General features: G+C 35.3%; 1 protein-coding gene across 10 annotated transcripts in view; it reads right to left on the bottom strand.

The window, feature by feature from the left end:
* Window positions 1-21,416, bottom strand: part of DZANK1 (double zinc ribbon and ankyrin repeat domains 1) — a 77,834-nt gene that overhangs the window by 16,049 nt on the left and 40,369 nt on the right. For 5 of the 10 annotated variants that reach the window (XM_039874402.1, XM_039874408.1, XM_039874404.1 and 2 more), the window contains 4 exons: window positions 17,694-17,786; window positions 10,266-10,388; window positions 9,266-9,430; window positions 7,794-8,001 (listed from right to left, as the gene is read on the bottom strand). In XM_039874402.1, the coding sequence (XP_039730336.1) occupies window positions 7,794-8,001; window positions 9,266-9,430; window positions 10,266-10,388; window positions 17,694-17,786 (589 nt within the window). The remainder of the gene's footprint in view (window positions 1-7,793; window positions 8,002-9,265; window positions 9,431-10,265; window positions 10,389-17,693; window positions 17,787-21,416) is intronic. The other 5 variants (XM_039874403.1, XM_039874405.1, XM_039874407.1 and 2 more) reach the window with 3 other exon arrangements.

Genomic DNA, 21,416 nt, shown 5'->3' with positions numbered 1-21,416 from the left:
TAAATCTTAAATTTATCATTTTTTAGATTAGTAAACTTGAGCCAGACACTTAAATCTTATTAAGCCTTACTTTCCTTACCTATAAAATGGGGCTAAATACCTCTTACCTCATATGTCATTGTGACATTAAATAAGAAAACTTGTCTTAGTTTGAGTTCCTCTGACAGCAAAGCCTGGGAACAGGTAGTTTCTTATGAAGGTGACCCTGGGAAACACAAGTGCTGGAGTAGTGTGAACACCCCAGCACTTCTGAGTTGCACCAGCCCATGGACAGGAAGTTTTCTGCTACTCTGGAGAAAGTCTGAGGCAGCAAAGAGATGTTGTGGCATGTTCAAATGTGAAGGATACTAGCAATGATGCATGACCACCACCTCTGCACTGAAATTGGGTGGGGTGAGAGGATCCGGTGTGGTGCATAACATAAGTCCACTATAAGTAACTGAGATAGCACTACAGATAATCCTGGGCCTAGTACAGTTTCATGCACAGTAGGCATTCATCCCTCAAATACATTTTGAGCACCTACTATGTGCCATGCACTATGCTAGGGCTGGTATATAGGAGTGAAAAAAGTTCTTGCCCTCAAGTAACTTTCATTACAGTGGACACAGAGAATACACAAATAAATACACATGCAGGAATATGTTAAGCACAAAGTTCTGTCTGAGCATCTATAATACAATAGATGTACAATTCCAAGATCAAATCCCAACTCTCAACATCAAGAGAGGACTTTTTGAAAAGGATGGGCTGAGAGAGAGGGTCCTTTGGAAATGGTATTGCAAGACCATGAGCCATCCTGTGGGGAGTGAGGTCTGCTCCCTTCCAGCTCAGGCTAAAAGAGGGAGTGTTAAGGGACTGCCTTCTGCTATAGGAAACTGAGGACCTAGTTCTATTATCTATAGCTGCCAAGCAAAACACCCCAGAACTCAGTGGTTTAAAACATCAACCACTTTATTGCTCACATGTCTATGGGTCAAGAATGTGGTCAGTGCTTGGCAGATATGGCTCATCTCTGCTCCACATGGTGTAGGTTGAGCCATCTCAACTGGGGCTGGGGAATCCAAGATTATCTCAGCCACATGGCTAAAGCTTCAGCTAGGATGGGACAAACTACTGGAGGCTGGCTGGGTTGGCTGGCCCTCTCTCTTCATGATTGCTGTCTGCACCTGCTCAAATGCCTGGTGTCTTTGTGTTGGCTGTTATCTGGGTCATCTCTGTGTTCCTCCGTGTGGCATCTGTCCTTCAGTAATCTATCCTGAACTTCTTTACATAGCACTGTCTTCCTAGAGAATAAGAGGAAGCTTCCAGACCTCTTAAGGCCGAAGCCCAGAACTGTGATGGTGTCTCTTCTATGACTTTTTATTGGTTAAAGTAAGTCACAAGACCAGTCCAGATTCCTAAAGAAGGGAAACAGCTTCTTCCTCTTGAGGAGAGGAGTCCCATGTGCATACAGGGATAGGAGGAATCATTCTGGCCATCTCTGCAGACAATCTACCATAGGACTCTGATATCACACTCATGCCCAGAAGAGCTTAATCAGTCTGCGGACTGGTTTCCAGTTGAGAAATCCAGTGGCAAGAGAAGAGCTGGGAATGATCAACTTCCAGTATGGCAGCCTGAGCTCAGTGGACCCACTCCCCAGTGAAACTACAAAACAAATTACAATTTAAAGTTTCTAGAAATGGTTCTAAGCACGTATAGCAAATAAAGAAGAAAATGTACTAAATGAAGAAAATGTACTAAATGAAGAAAATGTACTAAAACTCAGAACAGGGAGAGTCTGTGATGTTTGAATCATGACCCACTCCTGATCTCCCCTCTCTCAGCTGAACATGATGAAAACTTCACTCCAGATAGGTGAAGGTAAGAACACAGGGCTCCCTCTACTCCCAGATGCCAGCTGGAGAGCTAGAATGTCTTCCCAAGAGGGAAAGAACTTCAGTATTTCTCATTCTGCCCACAACTAACTGTGGCAGAGACCAAGTTTTGGGTAAGTGTGGTCGAGAGTGGGGGCTCCCATTTTCTGACCAGCCAACTTCCATGAGATGTAGGCTCTACTTTGGGTCTAGTACGTTGAGATTATCGGAGTGCAGATCACCCTCATCCTGGCTTATTTGTAAAGCAAAAGTCTCATTCTATAAAATTCAAGTCAAAAAGACCAGAGCCAACAGCTGCACCACCCTCTACTGAGTGCCCAGCTTCTAAAGCAGGAGTCACACTCTGAGACAAACATGTCATTGTCCCCATGAGAGCTCTCTTTTAAAAATGAAGGCAAAATAAAGACATTAACAGAAAAACAAAAACTGAGAGAAATCATTGCTAGCACACCTACCTTAAAAGAAATACTAAAGAAAAATTTTCAGGCTGAAAGCAAATGACTCTGGACAGTAATGTGAACACACACACACACACACACACACACACACTCACTCACTCAAAAAAACAGTACTGGTAAAGGTAACTATGTAATTATAAAAGACTTTACAAATACATATTTCTTTTTCATTTCTTCTCTAAACAAATTTTTAAAGAACTGTTTAAAACAATATGTATATAATTATAATATTTGGTCTCTAACATATAGAAATATAATTTATTGGCCAATAACAGCACAAAGGAGGTGGCTGAACGAAAAATTATACTGGGTTAAGGAAATAACTCCAGAAGGTAACTTGAATCCATAAGAATAAATGAAGAGAATTAGAGATGGGAAAAAAAGAAAGCTAATATAACAAAAGCCATAAATATATGATAGATTTTATTTCTTTCATTCTCTTTAAAAGACATAAGGTTATATAAAGTAATAAATATAAGAGTGGTTTGGGGAAAGGTTGTAACATAATATACTATGTATACTATACCACAAAAATTAGGAAGAGGAAATAGAATTATATAAAAGTAGGCTTTCTATATCTCATTGGAATTAAGTTACTATAAATCTGAAGCATATTCTGATAAGATGTATAAGGTAAGACCTAGAGCAGCCACTAAGGTAATAACTGAAAATATATAGGGAAAATCATTAAAGAAATTTAAATATTACATTAAAAACATGTAAAACAAAAGAAAGTAAAGGAAGAATAAAGGAAGAAAAGATACTTAGAAACATTTGGAAAACAAAAAGCAAAATAGAAAACATAAATTCAACTTTATCAATAATAATATTAAATGTGAATGGATTAAACAACCCAATTGAACAACAGATATTGTCAAACCAAATTTAAATCAAGATCCAACTATATACTATTTATGGAAGATATTCTTTAGATTAAAAGATACAGTTAAACTGAAAGTTAAAAGATGGAAAAAGATATATCATGCAAACAGCAACCGTAAGAAAACTGAAATGGCTGTACTAATACCAAACGAAATAGATTTTAAGACCAAATAAAATATTACTAGATAAAAAGAGGGATATTTAACATGGTAAAAGGGTCAGGAAGGTATAACAATTATAAACATATATGCAAGCACCTAACAACAGATAACCAAAATATATGAAGCAAAAACTGATGGAAATGAGAAAAATAGACAATTTAATGATAATAGCTGGCCATGTTAATACCCCATTTTCAGAATGGATAGAAACACTAGGCACAAGATCAACAAGAAATAAAACATCTATAAAACATTCATCCCAAAACAGCAGAATAAATATTCTTCTCAAGTGCACAAGAAACATTCCCCAGGACAAACCATTTGTTAGACCATATCAAGTCTCAATTAATTTAAAAGGATTGAAATCATACAAAGTATGTTCCTGCTCACAATAGAACAAAACTAGTAATGAAAAACAAATAAAAATTTGGGGAAAACAAAAATATTTGGAAATTAACACACCGTTGAAAGAAAATGAAAATATAACATACCAAAACTTATGGGATATAGTGAAAGCATTCTCACAAGTAAATGCCAACATTAGAAAAAGAAGAAAGATCTCAAATCAGGACCTGAAACTTTGACCTTCAGAAACTAGAAAAAGAAGAACTAACTCAACCTAAAGCAAGAAAAAAGAAGGAAATGATGAAGATTAGAATGAAAATTAACAAAATACATAATAGAAAAACAATAGAGAAAATCAATACAACCAAATATTTACTTTTTGAAAAGTTCAATAAAATCAACAAATCTTTATCTGGACTGACCAAGAAAAAGAGACATGATTCAAATTACTAGAATCAGAAATAAACAGAGAATACTACCACTCGCCTTACTGAGAAAAGATTATGAAGGAATACTACAAACAATTGTATACTAATAAATTAAATTACCCAGATGAAATAGACAAATACATAAACTACAAAACTGACTCGACAAAAAATAGAAACTCTAAAGAGATGGCTCTTTTGTCTTCACTGCCAACACACCATCCAGACTGAGGAAGACCTGGAAACTTCGGGGCCACATAACCCATGCCCATGGCCACATCGGCAAGCACTGGAAGCACACAAGAAGCCAAAGTAATGCTGGTGACACGCATCACCACAACATCAACTTCAACAAATAACACCCAAATTACTTTGGGAAAGTTAGTATGAAGTATTTCCACTTAAAGAGGAACCAGAGCTTCTGCTCATCTGTCAACCTTGATAAACTTGGACCTCGGTCAGTAAGCAGACATGAGTGAGTGCTGCCAAATACAAGAGCGGAGCTGCTCCTATCATTGACGAGGTATGATCAGGCTACTACAAAGTTCTGGGGATGAGAAAGCTCCCAAAGCAGCCTGTCATGATGAAGGTCAAATTCTTCAACAGACGAGCTGAAGAGAAGATTAAGGGTGTTGCGGGAGGACTGTGTCTTGGTAGCTTGAAATCACATGGAGTAAAGTTCATTAAATGCTCACACGTGAAAAAAAAAAGTAAAGAGATTGCATTAGTAATCAAAATTACCCATTAGACAAAGTTCAGACCTAGGTGGCTTCACAGGTGAATTCTATCAAATATTTAAGTAAGTGTTAATATCAATTCTTCGTAAGCACTTTCAAAACATAAATAAATAAAAGAGAAGAGAAGACTATAGGCCAATATTATGTTGATACTAAAATCCGACAAAGACATCACAAAACAAGAAAACTGAAGACCAATACTTCTTATGAATATAAACACAGAAATCTTCGACAAAATACTAGCAAGCTGGACTTCAACACTGATTAAAAGAACTATGTACCAAAACCAAGTAAGATTTATCCCAGGAACAAATGGTTGGTTTACAATCTGAAAACCAATTAATGTAAATCAATTAATGATCATCTAAATAGATGCAGATAAAGCATCTGACAAAATCTCAAACCCTTTCATGATTAAAAAAAAAAAACTCAAAAATTAGAAATAGAAGGGGATTTCCTCCATTAGAGAAAGGACGTCTATGAAAAACACAGCTAACATCATACTAATGGTTAAAGACTGGGTGTTTTCCCCTAATATCAGGAACAAGAAAAGGATTCCTGCTCTTACCACTTCTATGTAAGGTTGTACTGGAGATTCTAACCAGGATAATCAGGTAAGAAAATGAAATAAAAGGCATCTAGATAAGAAAGTAAGTAGAACTACATTACTTGTTCTGTACATAGAAAATCCTAGGGAATCTATTAAGGAACAATTAGAACTAATAACTTTGTTCAGCAAAGTTGTAGAATACAAAATCAATATGCAAAATAAACTTGGAATGACTTGCAATGAACAATCCAAAAATAAAATTGGGAAAATGCTTATATTGACAACAGCATCAAAAACAACAAAATACTTAGGAATAAAGTTAACAAAAGAGGTACAAAACCTTTACTCTACAACCTACAAAACACTATTAAAGGAAATTAAAGAAGATTTAAATAATTGAAAATATATCCCATGTTCATGAATTGGAAGACTTAAACTATTGTTAAGACGATAATACTCACCATACTGATCTATAGATTCTATGCAATTCCATTCAGAATTCCAGCTGGCTTCTTTGTGAAAACTAGAAAGCTGATCCTAAAATTCATATAGAAATTCAAGGACCCAGAATAGCCAAAACAATCTTGAAAAAGAAGAATAAAGTCGGAGGACTCACACTTCTCAATTTCAAAACCCACTACAAAGTAATAGCAAATAAAACAGCATGGCTCTGGCATAGAAATAGATATATAGATCAGCACAATTAAATTGAATGTCAAGAAATAAACCCAACGTATCCGTGGCCAACTGATTTTTGACAAGGGTGCCAAGACCATTAACACAGATATAATCATCTCTCCAACAAATGGTACTGGGACAACTGGATAGCTACAAGCAAAATAATGTGGTTTCACACTATATACAAAAATTAATTCAAAATAGACCCTAGACCTAAATATAAAAGCTAATACCATAAAAATCTTAGAAGAAAAGATAGGGGTAAATATTTGTGACCTATATTTGGCAATAGGTTCTTAGACATGACACTAAAAACCCAAGCAACAACAACAAAAAATAGATATAATTTGACTTAATCAAATTTTAAAACTTTTGTGCTCCATAGGACACTATCAAAAGTTAAAAGACAACCTACAGAAAGGTAGAAAATATTTGCAAATTATGTATCTGATAATAGTCTAATATCCAGAATATATTAAAAAAAAAAACTCTTATATCTCAACACAAAAAGATAACCAAACTTAAAAATGGACAAAGGATCTGAATAGACATTTCTCTAAAGAAAATATACAAATGGTCAACAAGCACATAAAAAGATGCTTAATATCATTAGTCATCAGGAAAATACTAATTAAAACCATAATAAAATACCAGTTCACACCTACTAGGATGGCTATGATGAAAAAAAAATGCTGGCAAAGATGTGAAGAAATCAGAACCCTCATACACTGATGGTCAGAATGTAAAATAGTACAGTCACTTCAGAAAACACTCTGGAAGTCCCACAAAAGTTAGACATAATGTTACTATTTGACCCACGTGTACATTGTTTGACCCATAGTGCAATTGCAATATTTGTGTACCCAAGAGAAATGAAAACACATATCCACAGAAAAAACATATACATGAATGTTCACAGTAGTATCATTCATAATAACCAAAAGGTGAACAAAACTCAAATGTCCATCAACTGATAAATGGATCAATGTCAAAAATCTTTACAATAGAATATTATTCAACTATAAAAAAAAGTACTAAACATGCTAAAACATGATGAATGTTCAAACATTATACTAAGTGAAAGAAACCAATCACAAAAGACAATATGTTATGTGCTTCCATTTACATGAAATGTCCAAAACAGTTAAATCCATAAAGACAGAAAATAGATTCATGGTTGCCAAGCACTTGGGAGAAAAAACATGGGGAGTGACTGCTTACAGAGAATGGATTTTACTTTTCAGGTGATAAAAATGTTCTGGTATAGAGCATGGTGATGGCTGAATAATACATTGTTAATGTACTAAATATTGCTAAACTGCATGTTGTCAAAATGGTAAAAATGGTGAATTGTTATGTGAATTTTACCACACTAAAAAAAGATAATAGCAGATAACAATAACAACACAGACTAACAACATTTCTGTACAAATAGTAGAAATCCATATGTGCTTTATGATTTTCAAACTAGAAAAATGGGGCTTTGAGTCAAAATATCAGAGTAATAAAAGTTTAAGAAAGAGCTATTATTCATACAAATGAAAATTACTTGAAAAAAGAAAAATAAAATAACCTATTTCCTATATATAAAAATAAATGTAAAGGAAGAAAAGTGAAATTTTCTTTCAGAGAAAGAATGAGTTCCCTCCCGACAAGAAAGCATATCTTTTTCCTCACCTCTTCCTGGGCTGATGGCTGTGAGGAGAGGTTTATGGTCACTCATTTTCTCTTGCCTCTGCTTCAGAGAAGTTATTTCCAGTTCCTTTTTTGCTAGTAGCTTGCCAGATGGGTAAAACAGACCCGTGGTCTGTGTACCTACATCCTTCGTAGTCCCCACATCAGGTTTGGGCACAGGAACATTTAGGGACTGCCAGGCAGATCGGGGCTACGAGTAAGGCAAAAACATAAAATATTAGAATATAATTTAATTAATTCTTCATATTACTCACAAAAAACAATTGTAATCATAAGTAAAAGTATCCAAAAAACTGTACTTTGAACTAAAAAGGGCTTTTCGGCTCTTGCCTCCTCTTCTTTGCTTCTGTCTTAGCAACTCCCAGCCCATCCCCTTGGCCATTTACTATCTCAAACTCAGCAGATCAGCTGATGTTCTCTGTCACAAGGCCTGGAAGATATCTATCCTCTTAGTTCTACAATTCAAAAAAAGCATAGATACTACTATCCATCCACATCCAACTACTGAGCACCAACATTTTCTGTGAAATGCTCTGCTGCATCTGGACCTGAGGACCTGAGAAGACTACCATGAAAGGCTGTGTGAGTTGTGCGCTGCATGAAAGCATTGCACCTAAAGGATACCATTCACCTGGTGGACATGTTATACATTCATGTTCATTAGGATAATTTTTCTAGTAGATGGGAGAAAATGTCTTTCTATCAAAATTAGTATATTGTAATCAATTTCCAATAGATGGCATTCAAGTGTCTTAAGGAAAGAACACATTTGTACAAAGTTGCCATGTAGATCATTGGCAGTCCCAGGACCTATAACCCAATCTGGGTTAAGAAGTTTATGAGCTTCCTAAAAATGAACTCAAAGTTACTGAGTGTATGTGCATTCTTTCCAATAATTATCACTCTTCAAATTCTTCTAATGAAGAGGGAAAAAGAAACCTGAAAAAGTCTTTATTTAGCTTAGAGAAACTCATAAAAGGCTAACGCAAAGCTGGTGAGTGATTAAGTCCTTCTGAAAAAAATCGTGAGAGATTATCCAGTTGTTATGAATGGCAAAAGCAATTCTATATACTTGATGAAAATTTTCTAAAATATAAAAGAGCTGGGGGGAAAGTTCTTGGTGTTCTACATAAGAAATTCAAGAGAAGAAAAGTACTTTCTCTCCCATGTATTTTAAATCCACTTCTCCCTAGTAACGTTATATCTATGGCCTTGCAAATGCAATTAGACCTCAACTATTATAGATAAATGCATAGATATTTGATTTCTGAAGAAATCACTTCAGTGTCTAAAACCTAAATTAATTAATTTTATTTACACACCTAGTTGAAAGGCCATGGAAAAGGTCTAAGTGTTTCAGCTCTCTTTCCCTGTGTCGATTCATAGGGTAGAGTACACAAATTCAGTTACAACCTCCTTTCAGGTGCCAGTTCTTAGTACAGTGGAGGCCTCACCTCAGCAAAAAGCCCAGGTTCTCCAGTAGCTAGAGCCAGTCTGTTATCCACACAAAGTTTTGCTGAGGATTTCATGTAAAGACCACAGGAGCCACAGAATCGGGCAGATGGGTGATTGCTGGCCCCACATTTAGGGCAAACAGAGTAACAAGCAGGAATGCCAGGCTAGAGGACAGAAAACATTTTTATATTTTCACGAATATTAGAGTTATAATTTTCCTATATAAATTATTCCCACACTATACGATCTCCAGCCATCAAAATAACACATGCTCATACCCTCTGATTCTGCAATTCTACCTTCTAGAATTTATCTTACAGATAGACAAGTATGCAAAAGAAGTATATTCATGACTATTCTCTGCAGGATTGTGGTTTAGAGAAAATAACTGGAAACAACCTAAATTTCCAGCAATAGGGAATGCCTAAATATATCATGATACATACAGTGGAATATTATGAAGCCACTGAAAAGAATGAGGAGGTTACTAACACGATACATCACTAAGTAAAAAGAACTGGATCAGTGTTCATATTAAACTACCAGTTTACTTATTAATGCATTGAATGGCTAAAAGAATACCTCAGAAACTGGATAACGATGATTGCTTCTGGGGAGGGGAGCTGTGGGACTGGGATAAGAAGAAAGACTAACCTTTCATACTAAACCTTTTATATTATTTATATGCAACACTTATTCAAATAAATAATTTTGAGTGTTTTATTAAAAAGGTAGGCAGACCATTCATAAAAGAATAAATACCAATAATCAACAAATGAATGGAAAAGTTTAACCTTAAAGAAGTGCGAATCAAGACAGCAATGAAAGACCATTCTCAATTTAAGAGATTTAATTAATTCAGTCTCTAGATTCTTAGGTAAATAGGTGCTAGCACTCAAATCCCAACAGGTGATTTCTGCTGTGGAAGAGGAGGGGCCTGGCTCTCTCTAGAGCGGTGGTGAGATGCTTGGCACAAAGAGGCTGCTTTTAAATACCCACCGTGGCTCCACACCCGTCACAGAAGCAAGCCCCCTGGCGATCCCAGCGACCACATTTGGAGCAGGAAATGGTCTCCCCTTTCTGAGTGGGCCCAGGAGGAGCTTTATCTCCACTGCACATGGACTGGTGAACACAACAGCATTTACAGGCAGATCAATACCTTATTCTCCAATCCCCCTCCCAATCCAGAAAAGAAAAAAGTCAAAAATCAACATAAGCCCTGGAAATAAGGTATTCCTGCCCCAAAGAAGAAAACTATGATGATCTTCACTAATTAATAAACTACAACAAAGAGCGCACATTCCTTTACAGAAAGTTGATGAAATTGGTGCCTCAAACATCTTGATATTCCTGAGTATCCTTAATACCAAAAAATAGCAAGCCAACTGTTGACTTACTATAACAATATTAATAAAGACTATAAGGAGAGCTGAGCTACCTAAGGTGTCATGATTGAGATTCATCTTCTATGCTCTGGGGTTCTGATTCCACATGGAACTGTGAATTTATTTTCCACTCTCAACACATGAAAAGAATTATTTTATTTTGGGAAGGAGATAAAATTGTTTTGTGAGAATTTCTGATACTTTGTTAGGTAAACTTGGATTAGAATCTTTGTTCCTGCTATCGCCTAGTAAGAGATTTTCTCATTAAATGAATGGGATGATAGTATTCATCATTGCTATACGATCACCTACTATGTGCAGGCACCATTCTGAGCACTGCCCTGTACCCTCACATTAAACTATATGATAAACTTGTAAGGTGGGTGTAAATCATCTGTTTCACAGTGAGAGAAAATGAGGCACAGAGAGGGTAAGATGCAAAATTTGAACTCAGGCTATGATGTTTATCCATGATTCCATGCGTCCTCTTCAATACAACAGTTTTCTCACAGGTCTGTAATGGGATTTCAGATGGCTAATGGCAATTAAGTATGTAGGAATGCTTGGAACAGGGTCAAGCTCCATATGTCAGCTTCTTTCCCTTCTCATCTTGTTTTCTACCAGATCCCGATTTCTTTAAGGAAAAGGACTATCATTTCACTTTATTTTCCCACTAACACAGTACCTGGTACCTTGGCACATGGGAGTCATTCAAGTAGTTACTGACTGACTGAATGAATGAATAATTGATTCAGCTAATAACTGAATATATGTACCACCGTACATTCCATGTATAATATTAAGAATATCCATACTGGGGAAAAAGTTTTCTAAGGACAATTTTTCCTCAAAGACCAATGTTTTAGTTACCTTTCTTTGCCCAGCTGTTATCCTGCTTTACTTCAGGTACCCTTCTGTTATCCTAGAACAGATATCTCTCCAGAAAGAGGCCACATCAGCCCACAACACCCACAGAGACTGAGAAGGAAGATCTTTCTTTGTGCATACTTACCCTTACCACATTTCTGTGCAACTAGGGGTGACTCCTGGGGATAAATCAAAAGAGAAACCCCTTGCACAGTTTTGCTTCAACTTAAATTTCAATTTATCCTACTGTTAAAACAGAGTTTTGATAATACTTGCTAACATGGGTTTCTAAATATAAATATAAATATAAATATAAATATAAATATAAATATAAATGCATCTACTGTTTAAGTGGATTTTTGAATATAACATTGCTTTAAAGAAAGAACAGTAATCTTACTCTATTCATATTACTGCTGCTAAACAAAGGAAAGACATAAAGCTTCAGATTGAAAATGCATTGTTACTTCAATGGCACTTCAATGATAAATACTCTCATTGCGACATCTAAACTCTGATATACATTCAGATAAAAATACAATTTTGAAAACAAATTTAATTTTGTAATTGTTCCCAAAATCGTTTTGTTGATAGGTGAGACCCAGAAACAACTACATAACTGACAATTAATAAAATCAATTTAAATCATTTTACTATTTATATAAGAAGCCCAAAATGTCTGAGAAAATAATCTTTTGCTTGTCAATTTACTTAAATCTATCAGGAAGAGCACTCCAAGAATTCTCGAGTTCCACGGTTTCCTTTTTTTATGTTTTCCCAATCTCACTATTTTTTCTCCCTAATGCCTTGGAAAATTATAAAGTCTGAAGCTAGGTTAAGTCAGAGAGATAAACAATTAACAGCCAACAAAAGACTACCCTAGAATTGCAATAGATTTGATTTGCGAATAGATGGGTTTTCTTATTAAATTTGCCAGCTCATTAGCATATTTTTAATCTCAGTTCTGAAAAAGAAATACATATTATGTAACAGAAATCATCTTTTTAAAAAGCTATTCAGATTTTTGTTCTAGTTATGATGGAATAAGATCATATCTAATGACCCCCATACAGAAAACAACTACAAAATCTGCTCATAATACATATAGGAACAGAAGCAGAGAGCCTCTTGAAGCAAGTACACAAGCAGGAGCAAGGGGGTTACACAAAAAGTTAGTTCCCTTTTAGCCTGGGGCTAAGTAAGCGTAGTCCACAAAGTGCATGTGAAGTGGTGGGGAAAGGGAAGTATTTCTGGCTAGGAGAACGAGAAGACTAAAGCTGGGTAATATTTGGCTACTGCAGAGGTAAGAAACTCCCAGAAAGAAGAGACAAGAGGGGATTCTCAAATTCTGTGTACTCACATCTCTTATTGACCCATGAACAATACATGCACAGAACACTCAAAGCAGCTCAGCCAAAGATGAAATATCTGAACAGAACCCAGACTTCCTGCTCCTCTCCCTCCCACCGAAAAACAATTTTCTTGTTTTCTTAGTATCTTGAAGAATTTTAGATTATATCCTGGCATTATAAATGTTAAGTTGTGGTTCTTCTGGATTGTTACTATTCTCTGATGAGTGCTGAGTTTCTGTGTTTGTTGCTTTGTTTGTTTTATTTTGTTTTGATTTAGCAGGCAATAATACACATGACTAATTTTGGGAACGCACTGCCTAGAATTGAAATGAAATGAAATTGAAATGAAAATCAATTGAGTCCATCTGAGATGATTCAGATGTTGAAATTAGCAACCAGAATTTTAAGGCGTATATTCTTCCCACTATGAATAAAAAGAAGAAGTCTCAGGTGAGAAGTAGAAACAATAAAAAGAGAAACAAATGAAAATAAAATATTTGCAATAAAATATTTACTGGATGCACTGAATGGTAAAAAGGAGATGAAAAAGGGGGTGAACTTGAAGATAGAGCAATATAAATTATACAATATAAAGAGGGAAAAATTTTAATGAACAGAATCTCAGGGATATATTCGATTATATCAAACAATTTAACAGTTATGTACATACAATAAAGAAGTAAGGTAGAAGGTGAGTAGAGCAGAAAAACCGTTGAAGAAATCATGGCTTAAAAATTCCCATATTTGATGAAAGACAGAAACTTACAGTTATAAGATGGTCAATGAACATTAATCAGAATAATTGCAGAGAAGCTCACACTGAGGTACATTGTAGCCAAATCTTTAAAAGCCAAGGATAAAAAAGTACATTTTAAAAGCAGCAAGAGAAAAATGACATACTACATAGGTGGTAATGTCAATCTGATTAACATCACACTTCTACTCAGAAACCATGGCAAGAGTAGAAATTCTTAAAGTTCTGAAAGAAAGTAACTGTCAACCCAGAATCATACGTCCATCAAAAATACCCTTTGAAAATAAAGGTGAATAAGATCTTTTTTTTGGAAAAAAGAAAGCTTAGACATTTCACTACCAGTAGACCTGCACTATAAGAAATGATAAAGAGAATTCTGTCTGAAGGGAAATGATACTGGAGAGAAACCGGGATTCTCAGATAAGGGTGAAGAATATCAGAAACAGTAAGTATCTGTGTAGATACAAAAAAACTAGTTTTTATCTTTTTGCTTTTTATTCTTAATTTCTTTATAAACCATATAATTATTTAAAGCAGAAATCACAACATTCTCATAGGGTTTATAATGTATATAAATGTAACATAAAGGATGGGAGTAAAAGAATATAAACCTATATGGTTGCAAGATTTCTGTATTTTACCTGATGTGTACAATAATAACTAATTAGACTAAAAAGTTTAAGATATATATTTTAATCACTAGGGCAATTACTAAAAAATAATGCCAAGGAATACCACTAAAAAGCCAATAGGAAAATTAAAATGTACTTTAAAAAGTATCCAGAAAACCTAAAGGCAGGAAAGTAGGAACAAAGGAAACAAAACAGATGGGAAAAGTAAAAATTAAATAATAAAATGGTAAATCAAAACCCAACTATAGCAATAATTACAATAAATTTTGATGGACTAAACATTCCACTTAAAAGACAGATTGTCACCGTGTATTTTTTAAAACAGAAAAAAAAAGCAACTATATGTAAGCCACAGACAGACCCAACTATATAGGCTAAAAGTAAATATATAGAAAAAATATTCCATTTAAATAATAAATAAATAATAAACAATTATGGTTTTATCAGTACAGGATAAAACAGGTTTTAGGGAAAATGTATGAGATACAAAGAGGAGGTAATTCATAAAGATACAAGTTAAATTCATCAGGAAGACATAATAATCAAAAATGTTTATGTGCCTAACAAAATACATAATGTAAAAAGTGACAGAACTAAAGAGAGACATAAACAATTCCAAAATCAGAGCTGGAGGTTTTAATATCTCTTTCTCAGCATTTGCTAGAACAATTAGACAATGATCAGTGAAGACATATAAAATCTGTGTAATATTATACTTTAACTTAATTGATATTTATAGGATACTATAACCACAATAACAGAACACATATTCTTTTCAAGTGTACCTAGTATGTTTTCAGGTTAGACTATATACTAGCCATAAAACAATTGTCATTAACTTAAAATAACTGAAATCATACAGAGTATGTTCTCTGACCATAATGGAATTAAATTATAAATCAGTAACAATAAGATAACAAGAGAAACAATATACATTTGGAAATTAAATAACCAATTTACAAATCATAGATCAAAGAAGAAGTCACAGGTTAATTAGAACAAAAATTATGATAAAATATAATAAAATTGAACTGAATTATCATAAAAATACAATTTATATAAATTTCTGGAATGTTGCTAAAGGAATTCTTAGAGATAAATTTAGTTTCTTTTAGAAAAAAAGAAAAACTTTAAACCAATAATCTGAGTTCTTACCTTAAGAAAATAGAAAAATCCTATTAAATTAAACCCAAAGCAAAGAGAAGGAAATAATAAAGAGCAAAACTCAAAAAAGGAAAACCAAAAAAATAAAGAAAATCAATGAACTGGAAGCTAGTTTAATAAAATTTATAACTATCTAGCTGAAGAGAGAGATTGAGAGAGAATAAGGTAGAGAGCGAACACAAATTACAGATATCAGGAATAAAAGGAATAAAAGAAGGAATAACATTACAAATCCCATACAGATTAAAATAGTAAAAAAGGGAATATCATGAATAAAATGCCTGATAATACCAAATGTTGGTGACAATGTAAAGAAACTGGAACCTTCGTATATTTCTGGTAGGAATGCAAAATAGTGCTACCATTTTAGAAAACTATGGCATTATCTTATAAAATTAAACATGAACCTAGTACCAAGCAATGCTACTCCTAGGTATTTACCCAAGAGAAATGAAAACTATGTCCACACAGACTTGTATGTGAATGTTCTCAACATTATCTATAATAGTCTAAAACTGGAAATGACACAAGTACCCATTAACTAGTAAACAGATCAGTTAGTTGTATTACATCCATTCTGTGGAATTGTACTCAATGACTAAAATGGAAAAAATTAATACATGAAACAACATGAATGAACTTCGAAAAAATTGTGTTAAGTGAAAGAAATCAAACATACAAAAAATTTACATACTTCCCTAAAAGGTATAACCACAGTGTCAAAAAAGATCAGAGTTTTCTGGATAGCGATCAGGGGAGGAGCTCAACTGCAAAGGGGTATGAGAAAAAATTTTAAGATAATGGAATCATTCTATATTTTTATCATGGTGATTAAAATGACTATATATGATTACCAGCATTCATTAACCTGTATAATTAAAATAGGTGAGTTTTATTGCATATAAATTATACCTCAATAAAGACTGGAACAAAAAAGAGTTCCTTTAAATCAACTAGTCTCAGACCATCAGTAATTAGATACAACCTTAAATAATATTTTGTCCAACTCCCCTGTTATGGGATGAATTTTATCTCCTCCAAAGAGATTACATATAATCACATATGTAATTCCTACATATGTGATTATTACTTTATTTGGAAACAGAATCTTCACACAGATAAACAGTTAAAATGAGGTCATTATGGTTGGCTTAATCCAATATGACTGGTGTTTTTATAAAAAAAGAGAAATCTGGACACAGAGATAGACACACACAGACAGAAAACAATGCGAAGACACACAGGGAGAGGTTACTCATGTGACTGGAGTGATGCATCTACAGGCCAAGGAAAGTTTGAGGCTACCAGAACAGAGGCATGGAACAGTACCTTCCCAGTGCCCCAGAGAGAGCGTGGCCCGGGCAACACCTTGATTTTGGACTTCTGGCCTCCAGAACTGTGAGATGACAAGTTTCTGCTGTTTAAGCCACTCAGTTTGTGGTGCTTTGTTTCAACAACCCCAGGAACCAATACAACCCCATTTGATATTAACCATGTTGACCACAGTAATTATCACCGGTATGTCCAGTTTCCCAAAGAATCTCTCTGAGATGAGAATAACACCCCCCAAATAGTCAAATATATATATATTTACATGCGTGTGTGTGTGTGTGTGTGTGTGTGTGTGTGTGTGTGTGTGTGTGTGTATTTCCCAGAAGCAATTTTTTTCCTTCTAAGTTGGCTAGTAAATGCTGACTCCTTTTTGGTGTCGTTAGGCCAGGGTAAAGTCACCTATAAGTAATTTTTAAAGCCTCCTCTTCCTCAGAAACATTTTATACACATAAAACAGACCATCTAAACTGAACCCATTTACATTATTAAGTTGCACATACTCCTGGTCTTTCACTTTAAACACTCAACATAGGCTGGTAGGAAACCCAGGAATGGGTGCCCATAGTGTTCTCAGTTTCACAAATCAGCATGGCAGTGTCATTGAAGACACACCTGACTGTAAATGAAATGCGAATAGGTCCACTTCCTCACTGGCTACTGCCAGCCTTCCAGGCAAAGTTACTAAACGAAATTGCAAGAAATCACCAATTTTACTGAATTCCCTTGAAGTTAAGACTTTGAAAACAATTTTGGATTGGTGAACATATAAAGTCCTCTCCACATTTAGAAATGTTGCTTTCAGTTTACCATGAGAGGCTTCTTTTGCTCTCTCTTTCTCCTCCAACTTCCTCCCTGCTCTGCAGATTATATTCATTCATTACCATTAACATTGAACATTTTGCAGCCACTCAATATAGAAGTGGCACACATAGTCAACCTACCTCTTGCGATGAAGGCAGGGCCCCCTCACAGGTGACACAGTATTTCAGGTGAGCAGGATTCCCTGTGCCACAGGTACGGCAGATTACTTTCTTCTTGAAAACAGAGAATAAAAAATGCATGTTCCTATGAGCAAAGAACTGTATAAAAATCATCAAGTAGTATTTTCAGTCAATCAGCCAGCTATAGACACTATTTCAACGACCAAACTCTGAAATTAGATTGATTTAGGAATTATTACAACATAAAGTATCAGACGAATGAACATAATTTTAAAAGAAACAAAATGCCAAATGAATAATCTGAAAAAAGTATTCATTTGGCCTTTGGAAGGCAAATTGAATATTTTGCACTGATTACGTATGAGTTACTATTTTTTTAAATGTGAAAAATGTGATAGTAGACTATCTCTTGGCTTGAACAATGAACAGAAAGGCCTAAGGCCAGCAAAAGTTTATCTATGTGTTTACAAGTAATCTAGTTCTTGGACTGGGGTTTACCCCATGAGGCTTTATATTAAATACGAACTTAGGTTTGCTCTACAGTTTCTCACTTAAGAATGGCAAAGTAGAAAGACTGCCTTAGAAAATGAATAGTAAGTGCAACTTTCTAAGTCAAGAACCTGGGGATAATTAACAATACGAAAAAAGGCAGGGGAGAGAGGGAGTGAGGGAGGGGGAGGTGGGGAGGAGGGAGGAGGAGGAGGAGAAGGAAGCTGCTGAAGGAAGGAAGGAAGGAAGGAAGGAAGGAAGAAGGAAGGAAGGAAAGAAGGAAGGAAGGAAGGAAGGAAGGAAGGAAATGATGGTGAAAATAGCCTAAGTAGAGTTGTTATCAGAAGTTTAGTCACCTCTACACTTACCAGGATGCTATCGCCTTCATTTGTTAATGACCAGTGCCACCTAAGTGTTTTTCTACTTCAGGTACCTGTGTTCTCCAGGTGTCCTGAAACTCATGTAGTGTATTTTAAAGCTGGTACAGATAAAGAATACAATCAAGAAAAAAAAAAAAAGCCCCTGAGGTTTTAGTTCCAATGCCACCAGGTAAGCCTGTGAAGCCTGGCCTTTCCAAATCTGGTTAGCTCCACTTCAACAGAAGACTCCAAGGTCTTCCTAGGAAGCTGAGTCAACTTAGGAAATCACAGTTCCCAATCCAGAGAACTCCTAGAGTGCAGATGCTGACTGCCTGCTTTTCAAAATGGCAGAGAATCATACACTTGTTCTCACTGGGTCCTGACACTTGCTGGTTTTAGCTTCTTCAGAGTGACTCAAAGTTTCCACAGCATAATCTGCAATTGCCAAAGCTTTTCTGTGAGATTTAGGGTTGTGATCTTTCTGAAGATGTTACCTCAGAAATTATCTGGTGAAACCCACTGAGAAGTGAAACAAATTTCTTGTCCCTGTGTTAAAAAATACTGAGATCAAATAAAAAGAATCTAGCTAAACAGCTGCAGGAAATACTCTAGAAAGAAAAGATTGCAAACCAAGTAAGACTGCTTCCTTATTAGGTCCAACAGCTTACCCAAGACCCTCAACTTGCAAGGCCCACAATCCAAAATTAGTATGTCCCCACATAGTTATTGTGTGGTGTGTGTGTGTGTGTGTGTGTGTGTGTGTGTGTGTGCTGAGAGCACCTGAAATCTACTTTTAGCAAATTTCCAGTACAAAGATGGATATGTTAATTAGCTTGGCTGTAGTAATCATTTCACTATGTATATGTATATCAAAACATCATCACCTTAATATATAAAGTTTTTATTAAAATAAGTAAACAAAAAATTTTAAACCAGCATATCATAACTGCCTAATCCCAACCCTGCCTTGCAAAACTCTTTTTAAATTTTTTTTAATTAATAAACTTTATTTTGCAGAGCAGTTTCAGGTTCCCATCAAGTCAGCAGAAATTATATGGGGAGTATATTGGACAGAGAGTTCCAATATACTCCCTGCCCCCACCACACACAACCTTCCCCACTGTTGATGCTCCACACCAATGTGGTACATTTGTTATAACCAGTGAACCTACATCGATACATTGTTATCATCCAAAGCCCAAAGTTTACATTAGGGTTTACTCTTGTCAAATTCTCTTTAAAATCACCCAAATGCAACACTGAAACCCTATGAATAGCTTTCCCTGTCTTCTTCCTTCTAAGATACTAAAGCAGTCATAGTGGTGGTTTATCTTACTGCATCAGGTTCAACCTTGGTCAACAGGTTGCTCTAGTGGTTTTTCTGATGGCTTCTTGACACCATGCCTTGGCTCACTTCCTTGAAGAGCAACAACCATGACCCAGAGATAGAAATAATTTCATATTACAATCACAATACTCACAGATTCATATATGTTCACAGGCATGATTTGGGACTGAGGCCACCATCAGACTGCCTTAATGAGGATGCTAAACATTTATGACAAGAGCTTCAAAAAAAAAAGTCATTACTCTCAACTGCCATCTCATCCACAGCATTTGCAATATATCTAGCTGACTGGTTCCAGACAATTTAGTGAATACAACTTAGTCCTGGTGTAAAATTTTTCCTTACAAAGTAGTTGGAAGATGAGAGCAATTTTCTAATCTCCCAAGTGATAAGCTTTAATTGACACAATGAAATGAAGAATGTTGGAAACAAATTAGCAAGTCATTAGGAACTTAGTTTCAAAGTTGATTTTGTAAGCTGCCAAACTACAGCTCTGCTTGAGGCAGATCTGTGATTACACTGGCTTTAGCCCAAATCATGTGCAGGAGGCTGGGGTCTCATAGGAAGTAACTGTGCCCCAGATGTTGAGTCATCAGATCTTTTTCAGAGTAATGAGTTCGAAAAGATCCCAGACCTAAGCCTCTCAGATTTGAGAAACCCCAAATATGGCTAGAGTCCTGGAGGTAATACCATAAGTGGCTAAAGTCCAAAGGAAACTGAAGATCTCTTACTAAAGGAAAATTTCTCTGTTCTGGTGACAAGGGGGATGCTAATATTAGTTTTCAACTTTAGATAATGGCCAATGGGATGCATTTGTTTAAAAATAAAACAAATCTAAACTTTATGAATATATATTAATATGTTTCTGTTCATCTAGAAAAATACATAGAAGGACACCTACTAAACTGCTATGATTAGTTATTTTGGAGGGGCAGGAGAAATAGAGGTGGGTGGGGAAATTATGTACTTCTTATTTGTGGAACATTTTATTTGTTAAAAAATTTGGAAAATTTTTAAAAAGTGTAAAATCCTCTTATTTGGAAACATAGACACCTTTGCCAGAGGGTAAAAAGATATTTCTGCTACTGTATCTTCCCATCTTGGTAGGAAAAAAAAAATCTGATAAAGCAAAATTCATTGACAAGTATTGATGAGTATTCCTGGGAGAATGTTTTCCAAAAATCTGTCATCCTTGTAAGATCTGGGAAAGTCACCGGGATGAAGAATTTCAGCCCAAGTTTCCATAGAGGTGTTCTTTTGTGAGTAGAAGCAGCAATACTGATGCCTATCAAAATGAGGCATTTCTCTCCAGGATCAGATGTTATGGTGACAAAAGTCTCTAAAACTCAAGTGTGATTAAAACCTGTCCCTGCTTTCAATCCTTCAAAGCCCAATAGAAAAAATTTGAGCTGTGGACAGTAGAGAAGTCACCATTTCCCACAACCCACAGCTCCCTGACAATTCTGTAGCTCTGCAAAACCAAACTGCTTGCAAAGTTTTGAAGCACATCTTGCAGTTTTCAGTCTC

Source organism: Pteropus medius, unplaced genomic scaffold (genome assembly GCF_902729225.1).
Source record: "Pteropus medius unplaced genomic scaffold, Ma_sr-lr_union100, whole genome shotgun sequence".
Taxonomy (NCBI): Eukaryota; Metazoa; Chordata; class Mammalia; order Chiroptera; family Pteropodidae; genus Pteropus; species Pteropus medius.
The sequence above is the reverse complement of the archived record's forward strand: the minus strand, read 5'-3'. Positions and strand labels throughout refer to the sequence as shown.